Source organism: Rhinolophus ferrumequinum, chromosome 2 (genome assembly GCF_004115265.2).
Source record: "Rhinolophus ferrumequinum isolate MPI-CBG mRhiFer1 chromosome 2, mRhiFer1_v1.p, whole genome shotgun sequence".
In the NCBI taxonomy this organism is placed as follows: Eukaryota; Metazoa; Chordata; class Mammalia; order Chiroptera; family Rhinolophidae; genus Rhinolophus; species Rhinolophus ferrumequinum.
In genome coordinates this window covers 45,615,242-45,629,254 of record NC_046285.1, presented here as the reverse complement: position 1 = coordinate 45,629,254, position 14,013 = coordinate 45,615,242, and the positions used below count along the sequence as shown (strand labels likewise).

The 14,013-nt window shown below is 36.7% G+C and overlaps 1 protein-coding gene across 4 annotated transcripts in view; it reads left to right on the top strand.

Moving 5' to 3' along the window:
• The window catches only part of GSK3B (glycogen synthase kinase 3 beta), a 189,138-nt gene that overhangs the window by 22,700 nt on the left and 152,425 nt on the right, over positions 1-14,013 (top strand). For 2 of the 4 annotated variants that reach the window (XM_033125665.1, XM_033125667.1), the window contains exon 2: positions 6,847-6,897. The exons of the other annotated variants lie outside the window; for them this stretch is intronic. In XM_033125665.1, coding sequence (XP_032981556.1) covers positions 6,847-6,897 — 51 coding nt within the window. The remainder of the gene's footprint in view (positions 1-6,846; positions 6,898-14,013) is intronic. 4 annotated transcript variants of the gene reach the window in all.

Sequence of the window (14,013 nt, the reverse complement as noted above, 5' to 3'; positions counted from 1 at the left end):
TGAAAAAATACACCATGAGTTCATATCAATATTTCCAAATCTGATTCTGTTTTAAAATTAAGTTAAACTTTTTAACCTTTACGTGTATATTTATAGCTGTTTTCTTTTATGCTGAAAATGTTGAGAGTAGTGAATTACTTGCTTTATTTTATATATACGTATACATATATATGCACATATATTAGTATTGTTATCTTGAGATTGTAGAAAATGGTTGCTGAAAACAATTATGAATTCTTACAATTAACATCAATTCTAGGGATTTACCGTCAAATTACTGTCTTCATATCATTTGAAATGATTTCTCCCTGTGGTTAAGCCACTCATCTGATACAGTTACATTTATGTGTTTATTGCTGTTTTTGGCAATAACTTATTTTCACTTCCATTTAATTTTGTTTTATAATTATGTAAAATATTTATGTGGTTCCAAAACCAAAACTAAAATATGAAGTGGTATAATCAAAAACTTTAGCTTTCATCCTCTCCCTCCCTCATAGATAACCATTTTTATTAGGTTTTAGTTATTTAAAAAAAAAATGTATGTATGTATACTTATTCATATGTCTCTTAGATATAGCTTATACTGTTTTTCTACTTCAAAAAAATCCTAGAAATCTCATCGTATATGAAGCTCTTTATTGCTTTTTATACTGCACAGCACTGCTTTTTTTTAATCCAAGCAATTCCATATGGATGGACATTAAGGTGTTACATAGGGAAATTTTGATGGGACCCAGTGCCTGGTTCTTCTTTTGGAACTGAAACTTTAAGTATTTTATTTCTCATTTTTATCATAATGATATTATTTTACTGCAAATATTCAAACAGTATAGAAGCATATACAATAAAAAGTGTCAAGTTTTCTCTGATTCCCTTTTTCCTACTTTCGTTTTGTACCTATCTCAAGAAATTACTAATGGTAAGGTAGTCCAAGATGTTTTTCTAGGTGTGTACAGCACTTATGTGTACTACAAATGGTTTTTAGACAAAATTGGGATCATATGAATAGTCTTTAACTTGATTTTTTAAATGAAATATTATCAATTGAGCTTTAGAGTGGATAATGAAAAAAGATCTTGAGTGTAAATAAGATTTAAAAAATGTTTTTGAGACATTTTTTCTTCTCTTTCATTAATGGTAGGTAATATATTTTGTGTGTGTGTATAACTTCCTAAATTTCCTGTATTGTAATTACTGCTCTAAAATCCAAAAAGTAGTACTCGTATGTGTAGCTATATTCTTCTTTACTTTCCTCTGGATTCCAACCTCTATTTGGAAAGAAATTGAAAAAATGTTTATTGTTGTAGTGTATTGTAGCTTAATAGTTAAAGTAAACCCACATAAAGTCAGGGTACCTATTAACAAACAGAGTTTAATGTAAGCTCCATAAACACAGGAAAAAAGCCTGCCTATCTTGTTCACTGCTGGGCCCCTAGCACCTAGGACAGCGACTGCTTCCTTATTCCCATGCTGTATTTGTTTTATATTTGCCATGTAATTTATAAATGCATCATGCTATACAACTGTTCTGTGTTCTCTTTTCACTTGTTAATACATCATGGACATTTTCTGTGTCAGTGCTTTATTCTTTTAAATGAATGTATTAATTGAGATAAAGTTTGTTAGATAATTAGGTAGTTTTAAAGACTTTAATTTGAACCCTTTTCTTCTCTCAGACTTTGGCACTAGTGTTTTGTTTTTAAAATATTAGTGGAAGGTACTAACTTGAGAGTTATGATGGAATGAATGCATATAAGTCTCTCTTTTTTAAAGTGGATTACATAAGCATACGTGTTTATGTAGAATGGCAGTGCATGTAATGTGCTTTAATCAAATCTAATATGTGACTGTTCTGACCATGGATACTGGAGTAATTCCCTTGAAAATATTTTGACAAGCAATTTACAATTTAAAGGAGGAAAAAAAATAGTATGTGAAAGTGTGCAATTTAGTATAAATGAGGAAACACAAAAATAAAATGAAACCAAAAACACCCTTGCTCTCCAATCATACTGGCAAAGATTAAAGTATAATACTTAGTTGGTGACAGGGTTTTGGGAGATGTGTTGCTGAAGGAAAATAAATTTGTATATTGTTTCTGAAGGGCAATTTGGCAAGAGTTTAAGTTCTACTTTCTTGCTCCCACCCTTTTCAGGAATTGAGAAAATTCGTTTACCTGATTGCTGCTTATAAATCTGATATATGTAGGACTAGAACTTACGTAGTTCTATATAGTTTTATGTCATTTCATTGTTAAGACCTTGTCAAAATGTTTTTCTTAGTGAGGCCTTCTTTGAACCCTTATTTTAAAATTTTCAGCTCTTCCGCCTGACCTTGCACTTTATAGTCCCCCTTTCTGTGTATTTTAAAACATTTATCCTAACCTTGTAGTATATATGATGTATTGATTTTGTTTGTTTCTGTTCTTTCTGCCTCTCACCCCCTGTATGATGTAACTCGGGTTGAGTGCAGGAATTTTTGTTTCTTTAGCCCATTGTGTATTCCTCAGAGCTCAGAACAATGTGTGGCACGTAGTGATATTTCAGTGAATATTTTTTGAATAATCAGTAGTGGGCACTCAGTATTTGTGGGATGATTTGCATGTTCAATTTGGTTGATGGAGGTGAAATTTAAGTGTTTACAGAAAATTAGGGTTCCTTAGTTTTGTAGTATGGCTGTTTCATTGTAGGTCTAATAATAAAATTAAATTTATAGACAAGTTGAAATTTCTGAATAATTGCAGAACAGGGACTAGTTTTTTATTTCATTTTTATGATATTGCTTATTGAATATTGCTCAATGAGCGCCAAAAAGACAAATACATAGGGGGAAAACCTTTTAGCTTGCTCTGAGTCTGGCCTTTTTGATCCTTGTGAGGGAGTTAAACTAAAGTTTAAGAGCTCACCTTTTCTCCCTCTTACTTTAAGACTCATCCCAGGGACTTTGTAATATTAGGTATACTTCTCTGGAAGTAAGAAGTTGTGAGGAAATGCGTTGGATGAACCTTGCTGCATGATTGATTGCTTTTTTGAAATCAAAACTGTTGTTGAATGTTAATTAGCACCACAGCTTTGTGTGAAAGCTTTCAGACTTGAGTGCTAATGGGACTCATTATTAGACAGTTAGGTGTTCCAGGGTCTCCACATTTATTCATACAATACTCATGGCCAGCTAACTAAGCGCTCAGCTTAGCATCCTGAGGGTCCAAAAGTCAAGTAGGACAGTATCAGAAACGAAGAGACAGGAACAACATTTGTTCATAGTACTTCTCCTAGGCTTGGGATTTCCAGAAAGACAGAATAATTTATTTTCTTGGGTGTTTTGGGGTTTGATTAAATTTAAAGTGAAAGTGAGCCATTAAATATTGCGAACACCTATAATTACAACATTATTTTGATGTCCATTTGCCATCGAGCTAGAGTTTGTGTGTATGTATGTATGTATGTATGTCTTTTTGAAGGAATTAGTTTTTGAGTGTTATATTTTATACTCTTTACATGCTTTATTCTTTTAACATAATCCTTATTCTTTTAACATAAACTTGATAAGAATCCTGAGAGAGAGGAATTATTATCAGTATTTTACAAATGAGAAGCTTGAGCTTTAGAGGTTAAATAATTTACTTAAGGTTCATAGCTTACTGTGGATTTTAAACCAGGTCTGTTGATGCTGAAGTCTATAAACTTTTTGTGAAACTTCCCAAAGAGAGCCGATATTTTTGTTTGTTTGTAGATAATGTTAAATAACAAGATGTACTGAATTTGAAAGTTCTGTTGCAAATTTTTCCCCCAAAATTGAATCTCTGGCTTTTGAGCCAGAGTATTTCAAAATACAAACATACAAAATACAAACAAATTTTTCTTATTAAAAAACTAAAATATGTTCATTATACAAAGAAATATAAGATTAGAGGGAAGAGAAAAGAAAGAGAGAAAGGTAGCTGGGGTGGGGAGAGAGAGCCCTGTTGACTCACTGTTACCCTTTTGGTGCACAAGTGGGATTGAACATAATAGAGTTTGAGTTCCAGAGTCCGAGACCTGGAGTCAAATCTGGGCTCCACTATATAATGGTTTTGTGAGTTGAGGTTTTCATGGTTTGGGGGCCAATTACTTATTTCAGTTTTACATATGAAAGAACTGAGATTTAAGAGAAAGCAGCCTATATCATAAGAGTTTTGAAGATTAAATGTGATAAGGCATATAAAATTCTCGGTACATACCTAAAATTCCCAGCACATAGTTCTTCGCATATGGATGTATTATCTTTTTTTGAATCATCAAAAATTGTAAGTGCCTTTTTTTTTTTAAAAGATTTTATTGGGGAAGGGGAAGAGGACTTTATTGGGGAACAGTGTACTTCCAGGCCTTTTTTTCCAAGTCAAGTTGTTGTCCTTTCAGTCTTAGTTGTGGAGGGCGCAGCTCAGCTCCAGGTCCAGTTGCTGTTGCTAGTTGCAGGGGTCGCAGCCCACCATCCCTTGCGATAGTTGAACCGGCAACCTTGTGAGAGGACGCGCTCCAACCAACTGAGCCATCCGGGAGCTCAGCGGCAGCTCAGCTCAAGGTGCCGTGTTCAATCTTAGTTGCAGGGGGCACTGCCCACCATCCCTTGCGGGACTCAAGGAATTGAGCTGGCAACCTTGTGGTTAAGAGTCCACTGGCCCATGTGGGAATCGAACCGGTAGCCTTCGGAGTTATGAGCATGGAGCTCCAACCGCCTGAACTACTGGGCCGGCCCCGTAACTGCCGTTTTAAAAACCTAATATATCAAAGATACCTTTCCATATACAATATTTTAAATCACCAGATAATAACTAATCCACACAATGGGATTCTATAATATATTCAGCCATCTGCTTCTTGGTAGACGTTTGTTTCTAGTTTTCTCTTTTGCAATTATAAGTAATGCTTCAATGAGTATTCTTGTAGCAGACTTTTGCATGTTTTTATCCTATTAGGATAGAGTTGGAGGCTGAGAAGTATGTATACTTTTACGATGTCTGATCCATGTTTCTGAACTGCCTTCTAGAAGATTGTAACTAGATATGTTCCTCACAGTAATTTATATGGACACCTGTTTCCCTGCATTCTTTTTTTGGGGGGGATGGGAGGGTCCTGTTTTTCAAGGACCCATCAGCTCCAAGTCGTTGCTTTCAGTCTTGTTGTGGAGGGCGCAGCTCACTGGCCCATGTGGGAATCGCACTGGCAACCTTGGTGTTATGAGCACTGGGCTCTAACCAACTGAGCCACAGGCCGCCCCTCCCTGCATTCTCACTGAATTCGATATTATAATTGTAAAATACCACTGCTGATTTAATCAGTTTTAAATTAGAATTGCTTTGATGACTAATAAGTTTGGGGGTTATTTTTCTACATGCATATCGGCCCCTTCTGTATTACACTGTTTTCCCATTAGTTATGTCCTTTTTCCTATATTGGGAGAGTATTTGTCTTTTCCTTAATGATATGAAAGATTCGTATGTGAATACTATGAACCCATTGTTGTACATTGCAAGTATTTTCTCTCAACTTGTCAGTTTTTCTCCTAATTTTGCTTATGTTTATTTTTGGGTGTATGGAAGTTTAAAACATTTATATTAACGTGTGTTGGTTGGTCTTCTTGCTTTGGGGTCATGCTTAGTTAGAGAAGCTTGCCCCTGTTTAAACTATGTAAATCGGCAGTTCTTGAAGTATTTGATCTCAGGATCCCTTTATACTCTTTAAAATGATTGAGGACTCAGAATAGCTCTTTTTCATGTTGGTTACATCTGTAGACATTTGCCACATTAGAAATTAAAACTGAGAAATTTATGAATATTTGCTAATTTGTTAAGAAACTGTAAATCCATTACATGTTAACAAAAATATTTTTATTAAAAGGTAATTATATTTCCCCTAATAAAAAATTACTGAGAAATTTTACATTTTTTGCAAATCTGGCTTAATAGAAAATAGCTGAATTCTTATATCTGCCTTTGTGTTTAAGCTCTTAATAATTGTCTATCACAGGACATGTTGCCTCTGGAAAACTCTATTGTATACTCCAGAGAATGAGAATGAAAAAGCAGATGTCATCTTACTATTATTATGAAAATAGTTTTAGCGTTGTGGGCCCCCTGAGAGGGTTCGGAAATCCAGACTGTACTTTGAGAACTGCTGATATAAATATTCACTTATATTTTCCTGTTGTATTTTTATGACTGAATTTAAGTCTGGAATGAATTTGAGTATAAAGTTTCAAATAGCCCCTCCCCCATCAGGAGCCAATGTCTTTTGTTGAAAGATCCATTTTTAAGTAAATCATTGATGGACTAGGACGAAACTGTACACCTTTCCACGTTTTCTCAGCTGTCACTGGATGATGAGCTTAACTAACTATTCATTGAAAGCAGCAGTTTTAGCAATGGTTGCTTAATGTTGTATCTCTCTTTTGGTATATTCTTTCGATTCCTGATGCCTGTTCCCAACCCCAACTTCTAACTTCACAACCATGTTGTCCTAAGAACAAAGATTTTTCATTCATGTTGATTTTGGCATTTTGCTCTAAAAATATTGTTTCCTCACCAATTATGAAAATGATGTACGATCATTGTAGGATATTTAGAATGTACATAGAAACATAAACAAGAAAGAATATTTTGTCTCTTTGACTATACAGAGCACTGATATGCTATTATTGCTGTATCGTCATGGAGCTTACTTTAGTATTGAAAAATGCTGGCATGTTGAACTACACATAAATTCCTATTCCACTGTTAATAAATTATACATCTTTTGAGGTGTTACTTAGCCCCTTGGAGTCCTTAACTCACCAGACTTATGTTTGTTACTCTTTATGTGTTCCTAGGTGCATTGGATAGAAAGAACGAGACACGGTTTCCTGCCATTAAGTTTGCAGGTTAATGAAGAAATACACGTTATGTGATAAGTATTATAGCCACAAGCAATTATGAATATTACAGTACAGCCTGAACAATCTATTGTTGAGAAAAGATGGGGGAAGAGGGAGATTTGAAGATATTAAGATTTTATAATCTTCTTTTAGTATTTGGTGATTTATTTGGCTGTCTGGGTCAAGAGAAAGACGGGGTGAAGAATTACTCCTAGCTATTTGGCTTGGAAGACTGGGTGGATAATGTTTACTAAGTAGGAAGTATACCTACTCCTAACAAAAGAAAAAGAGTACAGCTACTCTTTCCAGGGCTCAATTATTTGGCTTTCCAAGATCAGTTAGTTGTAGCTGTGGGGAGTTTGAGGGCCCTGGAAATCCTCAGATGGGGATGTGTGGGAGGCGTTGGAAAGCTGCCAGGGTGGTTGTGTGGGCTAGAGAGTTAGATGCACAGCATGAGTGGTTGAATGGAGCTTAAGACCATTATTTGAGAATTCTTAATAGAAGAAGAGAAGAAGGCCAGGGACCCTCCAACATTTGAAGGACAGGCCGAGGAAAATGAGACAGGCCGAGGAAAAAGTAGTAAGAAGAGGGAAAACAGAAGAGTGGTAGTGTAGGAGGCAGCTGAGCAGACTTTAAAAGAGGAGGAGGGTAGAGGAGAAAGGGATCTGAAATGTTAAATCCTGCTTTAAAGGACCAATAAGACCCGACAGTTGTTCATTCGATTTAGGAATAAGGAGGCATTGATGACGTTAGCAAAAACAGCTTAACTGGGGAAGCTAGGGACAGAAGCTACAGCAAAGAGGAAAGAGGTGAGCAAATGGAAATAATGAGTGGTGGCTACTCTTTGAGAAGCTCGACTGTTAAGCTGGGTGAGTGCAAGTTAAAAGTGGACAAAAACAGAGACTTGAGAATGTGTATGTGCTAAGGAAGAAGAGAAGAGAGGATAAAAGATTGAACTGAGAGATGGGGAAATACCATCATCTTGAACTTTCTAGAAAAATAATTTCAAACTTGGCACTTTTTGTAGAAATTATTCTAAAAAATATATTTTAGATAATGCTGAATATGGTTTTTTGATATCATTTTATGATACAGTAAGTCCTCACTTAACATTGTTGATAGGTTCTGAGGCTTAAAGTAAAATGCTGTGTAACAAAACCAATTTTACTGTAGGCTAATTGACATAAACAAGAGTTAAGTTCTTATAGCATCTCATCAGTGTTACAACGAAAGGATGCTGTTACTGGAGCACCTGCTGCACTTCACTTGTCATGAAGATCAGTTACTTTACTGTTCTACTGAAGGAGAAAGAAACAGCTGCATTTCATCTTTTCCTGTGTGTGCGACCCTGTCTTCCTCCCCGTACCCACAACTTACTATGTGGTTGGTTCTAGTGGTAGTACTACCACCTATTCCTACAAATCTGCTGCACCTAAGGAACTGCTGGGAAAGCCATCTGAGCCATTGTTAGACTTGTGCAATGAGTGACATTGCTAATTTTAATCAGTACTGTACATTGTAAGGCCAGTCTGGGGGTCGCGCTCGTAAAGCTTAGTCTGTGACCCACGAGGTCTGACAATTAAGTTTGCGAACTTGTTGAAATGATGTTGCTAACCTTTTTTGATATCAAAGGGATTATTCACTTATGACTTTGTACCAACTGGACAAAGAGTTAACCAAGTTTACTATTTGGAAGTGCTTAAAAGGTTGCATGAAAATGTTAGACGACCTGAACTGAACTTTCCGCTAACAATTCATGGCTCTTGCATCACGACAATGCATCGGCTCACATGGCACTGTGTGTGAGGGAGTTTGTAGCCAGTAAACAAATAACTGTATTGGAACACCCTCCGTACTCACCTGATCTGGCCCCCAATGACTTTATTCTTTACCTGAAGATAAAGGGAATATTGAAAGGAAGACATTTTGTTGACATTCAGGACATCAAGGGTAATACGACGACAGCTCTGATGGCCATTCCAGAAAAAGATTTCCAAAATTGCTTTAAAGGGTAGACTAGGCTCTGGCGTCAGTGCAGAGCTTCCCAAGGGGAGTACTTCGAAGGTGACCATAGTGATATTCAGCAGTGAGGTATGTGGCACTTTTTCTAGGATAAGTTTGCGAACTTAACTCTCCGACCATGCTTATTTGACTTAAAGAATGCAGAGCTCTACAGTTAGATTGCTTTAGAATCCCAACTCTAACACTTCCTAACTAAACTGGAACAAATGACTTATTTCTTATTTCAAAACTTGACTTCCTTCATCTTTAAAATGATGTTAATGGTACTTACCTCACAGGGCCGTCGTGGTGGTTAAATGACGTGATGCATGAAACACACAACCTGGCACAGAGTAGGTGGGTTCAGTACATGTTAGCTATTAATAATTATTTTCAGTCTCCAGGGCTTTGATTTTCTAAGCTTGGTATTTCTGGAAGTCTTCTCGGTTAGAGGAATGTTATTATATTTGAAAGGGAATAGATTAAAATAGTCATACTGTAGATTTTAGGTGTTTGGGAGGGCAGTGAGAATTTGCAGTGTATATAAACAAGGAGATTTATTTCCTGAGGTAGGTTGGTTGGCTGTTATAGCTATTTAGGGAAGGTTTTTTTAGAAATACTGTATTTCTTACAGTGGTTCTGTAGTCTATTTTTGGATGGAATACTAAAAAGTATTTAAAAATGAGAGGCGGGGTAAAAGACTACCTAGAATTATGGTATGGGATATTTTACTTGGAGTGTGTGTGTGTATAGGAGGGTAGGAGGTGTAGACTAGCTATTTTAGGGCAGGAAATTAATGTAACCCGGTGAGGCGCATGAATATTGCAGGCTTAGTATCAAAACTACTGGTAACCTGTAATTTAAGCCAGGGCAGTACTTGGAAGGCAGGAAGTTAGGGTTTGTGCCATGGTTTGAGAAAGCCTATATTCACCTTTTTAAATGAGACTTGTACTCTTAAAAGAGACACTGAATGAAATTATCTAGGATATTTGATAATCATCAATTTAGTCATTCTTTCCTTCTATCAAAGAAACTTTACTATTCTTTTAAAAATTTTAGAGTCCTGCTGAGAATTTGTACTTTTTTGATATAGTAAAACGTTAATGGATGGAAAATCCTTCTTTGTAACTTTTGTGAATGTACCGGTACATTTGTAAAGTAGTTCAGGCCACTGAATTTTTCTGACACCCACAGACCTCCCTTTTAAAGGAGAAGAGTATTTAATATGTTTAAAAATAGTAAAGTAAATTGTTTCCTTCTGAGAGTTTCTCTGGATGTGTTAATGGAGTTTAAAGTTTAATGCTGCTAAACCCACACAGGAATTTTCACTTGTTTTAAATGCCATGAAAATAGATTTTACTCTCATTGATAACTGATTTAGTAAAAAGACCATGTGAAATTCAGGAATGATTTAAAAAATTATTAAAGGATTCATTGCCTTTTAAAAAAAGTACAGTCGTACCTCAGTTTTTGAATGTCACTGTTGACGAATTCAAACGAATTCAAAAAAAGTCACTGTTTACGAACATTTCGGTTTATGAACACCATAAATTTTATGAATCTATTGTATCATTAGATAGTAAAATTCATGCTATATTTGCAGTTTTAGGGGTTGATTTTAAAGGTCTGGAATTGATTAATCCATTTTGCATTACTTTCTATGAAGAAACTGTGCCTCGGTTTTCGAACGTTTCAGAACTCGAACGGTCTTCTGGAACGGATTACATTAAAAAACCGAGGTACCACTGTACCTCCTCTTTGCAAGTCTCTCCATATCTGAAATCATACCAAATGACTCATGAGTGCCTTGGTTCTTGCCTTGCGTACAAAATTACTCTCTCAGCAATAGGTAGGACTTGTGGGCAGTGATGGGTCAGTGACTTGGCTATGAAAGCAGTGCTAGTTTTTCACTGAAGGGAAGATGAGATCTCTGTTGTCTGTTGAAATGTGTTAGATGCCTGTCAGTTGAGAAAACTATTGTACTATTTGTGGGAGGTATTGAATTAGTATGGTTTAGTATTTGTGACTTTTTGAAGTAAGGTTTGATTGCCTTGTATTAAAAAGTTGCTCTTATGGTAAAGTGCTTCTGAAAATTAAAAACCACAATAGTAACACCTGAAAAATTTAGAAACCCCTGAAGAATTTTCTTGCTTAAAAGGAAAATATCCTAAAAACTCTAGTTTCAGTTAGCCATAAAACTACCTCCCCTTTGGAGTACAGTCAGTTGCTACCAAGTGATAGTTGTTTTCCAAAGACAATGTCATGTTATCAAAAATTGTGTTTATGTTTTTAATGGTTTTAAATTGCTGTAATTTTAGGGAAAGGGGTTGGTGGTGGCTTAATACATGTGTCTTCAGAATTGTTAGTTTTTTTTCTCTTTAAGTTAATAGGTGTACCACACGGAGCAAATTAGTATTTGATGACATAACTCTAGCTTTCACGCCAGATTAATGGCCTTTTCCTGTCATCACTATCATTAGTGTATGTTAGCTGTTGATATATAACAAACCACTCCAACACTTCGTTTCTTACTGCTCTTGAGTCTTTGGATCAGCTGGGTAGTTCTGTCTGGGCCAGGCTTACGTGATCTTATATGGGCTTGCTCAGACTTCTAATGGCTTAGTTGGTTGATAGGCTAAACTAGTTTGTCTAAGGTGGTCTTACTCATATCTGGTGGTTGGCTGGGTGCCAGCTGGGCAAAGGGTGACTGGGCCATATGTCCCTAGATATGCAGTAGGTTGGCTTCAGCTTGTTCCATGGTGGCAGAGCATGTTTCCGAGAGTGGTGTGGAAGCACGTGGGAGTTCTTGAGGCGTAAGTTCAAAACTGGCAAACTCATTTTCAGTGCTTTTCTATTGGCCAGAGCATGTCATCAGTCCAGTTCAGGTTCAAGAGATGGGGAAAGAATACAAAGTGACATTGCCAAAGGTGTAAATATAGAGAGATGAGAAAAATTGAGGGAACTTTGCAGTCAGTCTCCCACATTTAGCATAGTGCTTTTTTCAATTACCCATTTATATACTTTTTTCCCCCAAAAAAAACCTTTTATTAGTAAAACACATATCCACTCCACTAAGTAGCTGTGCTTACACCTACAACAGGTTTTATCTTATTTTCTTCACAGTTACAGTTTTTCCACATAATGCAAATTGGGTTCCCTAGGTAAACAGTTGAGCTATGTCACATTCTAGTTAAGAAAACTGGAAAAGATGCCTAAAAGTGTCCTCTGTTATCTATTTTAATCTGATTAAAAATTTTCTGCCTTTCTTTGAAGGCTTTTAATAATCTGGTTTCTCGTAGTCTATAGAGGTTTATTTCCCACTGTTCTTTTCTCTGGCTTGCCCACTGATTTTCTCCCTGCCATTTTTTAAAAAAATTGACATGAAATTGATGTAACAAAAAATTGGCCACTTTCAAGCTTAAAGTTCAGTGGCATTTACATTCACAATGTACAGCCACCACCTTTTTATCACGTTCTAAAACATTTTCATCACCTCAAAAGAAAAATCTCTCCACATCAGCTGTCACACCCCTTCTCCCACCAGCCTCGGGCAACCACCACTCTGCTTTCCGTCCCTGTGGATTTACCTTTTCTGGGCTGTCATTTGTTTTTTAACCACTGTGCACCTGTGTATGTTCTTTCTGCCTGGAGTATCCTAAATCCTATTAGATTTCTTCACTGTTTGGTCCAGTAATTTCTTCTTCCTCATCAAGATTGTATCCTCTAGTTAATTTAGTTACAGTAACCCTTATCACTCCACTCCACTGAAACTGCTCTTCTGTCTCCTCAGATTGTTTCCTCTCGTTCTTCCTGCAGGATGTTCCCCCTTGCAGGAGTGTGGAGTGGTGTGTTGGGGGCGGGGAGAGGGCCCTCCCCGCAGTGTTTATACTTTGACCTCAGGCCTTTGTTTTTACTCTACCCACCTTCTCCCCCGGTGATCTTAACTACTTATGTGACCAAATCTAGATCTCTAGCCCAGATCTCTTCAATTTCCAGACCTGCTGGAATTATCTCCTGAATGTTTCAAAACTATTTTAAACTGAAAGTGTCAAAATTGAAATCATTTTCTCTCCTCACCCTCTGTCCTTCCTTAAACAGAAGGAAACCTCAATATTACTCTTCCTTCTTCTCTGTCTTGGTAAAGGGCGCCATCATTCCCAGAGATCCCTGGGTTTGTTCCCAGGAATCGGTGTTGTTTCCTCTTTATACTGTAGCACTCATTTTCGTTTAGGACCTCATCGCTCTTTGCCTATACAGGGATTCACAAATTTATAGCCCACAGGCCAAATACAGTCAGCTGCCAGTTTTTGTAGAATCAGGTTTTATGGGAATAGAGCCTTGCTCATTAGTTTAAGTATTCATTATCTATAGCTGTTTTTATGCTAGAGGCAGAATTGTGTAGTTGGAACAGAGACCATATGGCCTGTAAAACCTAAAATGTTTACTATCTGGCCCTTTACAGAAAAGGTTTGCCTACCCTTGGACTATTACTGATTTTATGTCTCTAGAATTGTTGAGCCTTCTCTCCCACCCCAGGTAAGTAGTATTCAGAATTCTGACCATATGTCCCCTTGCGTGAATCTTTTCTTTCCTTGCATTGTAGAATTTCAAACCCTTATCATGGTATAAAGCCCCTGCCTAACTCTCTTGGTTTATTTTCTCATTCAGAAGGCATCTCGATCTCTGCTGGGCCTTTGCCTCTGCCTGAAACGTTCTTCTCTCTCTTCTCTTTCTGGTAAATTTATCTCAAAATCTAGCACAGATGTTCCTTTCCTACGAAGTCTTCTCACATTGCAGATTATTACCCCTTCCTTGCTTCCTTCATATCTTTTACAGTTTTTGTTGTACTTAACAAACCCCCTGTGGTTTTGTCCATTTAACAGTATCCCCCTAATAGACTTCAAAACCAAGCTTGGACCAGGCCAGGAGCTGGGCACTAAATACTCCTTCAGAAATGTGTGTTGACTGAATTGATTGCTGTTGTGTTAAGAGTTTTCCTTACTAATCTGTCAGGACAGGAATTATGGCTCCAACAACTTTTACTACTCTGATTTATACATAGGGAAATAATAGGCCCAGATATTGGTTAAATTATTTGTTTGAATTATCTGGATAAAGTGA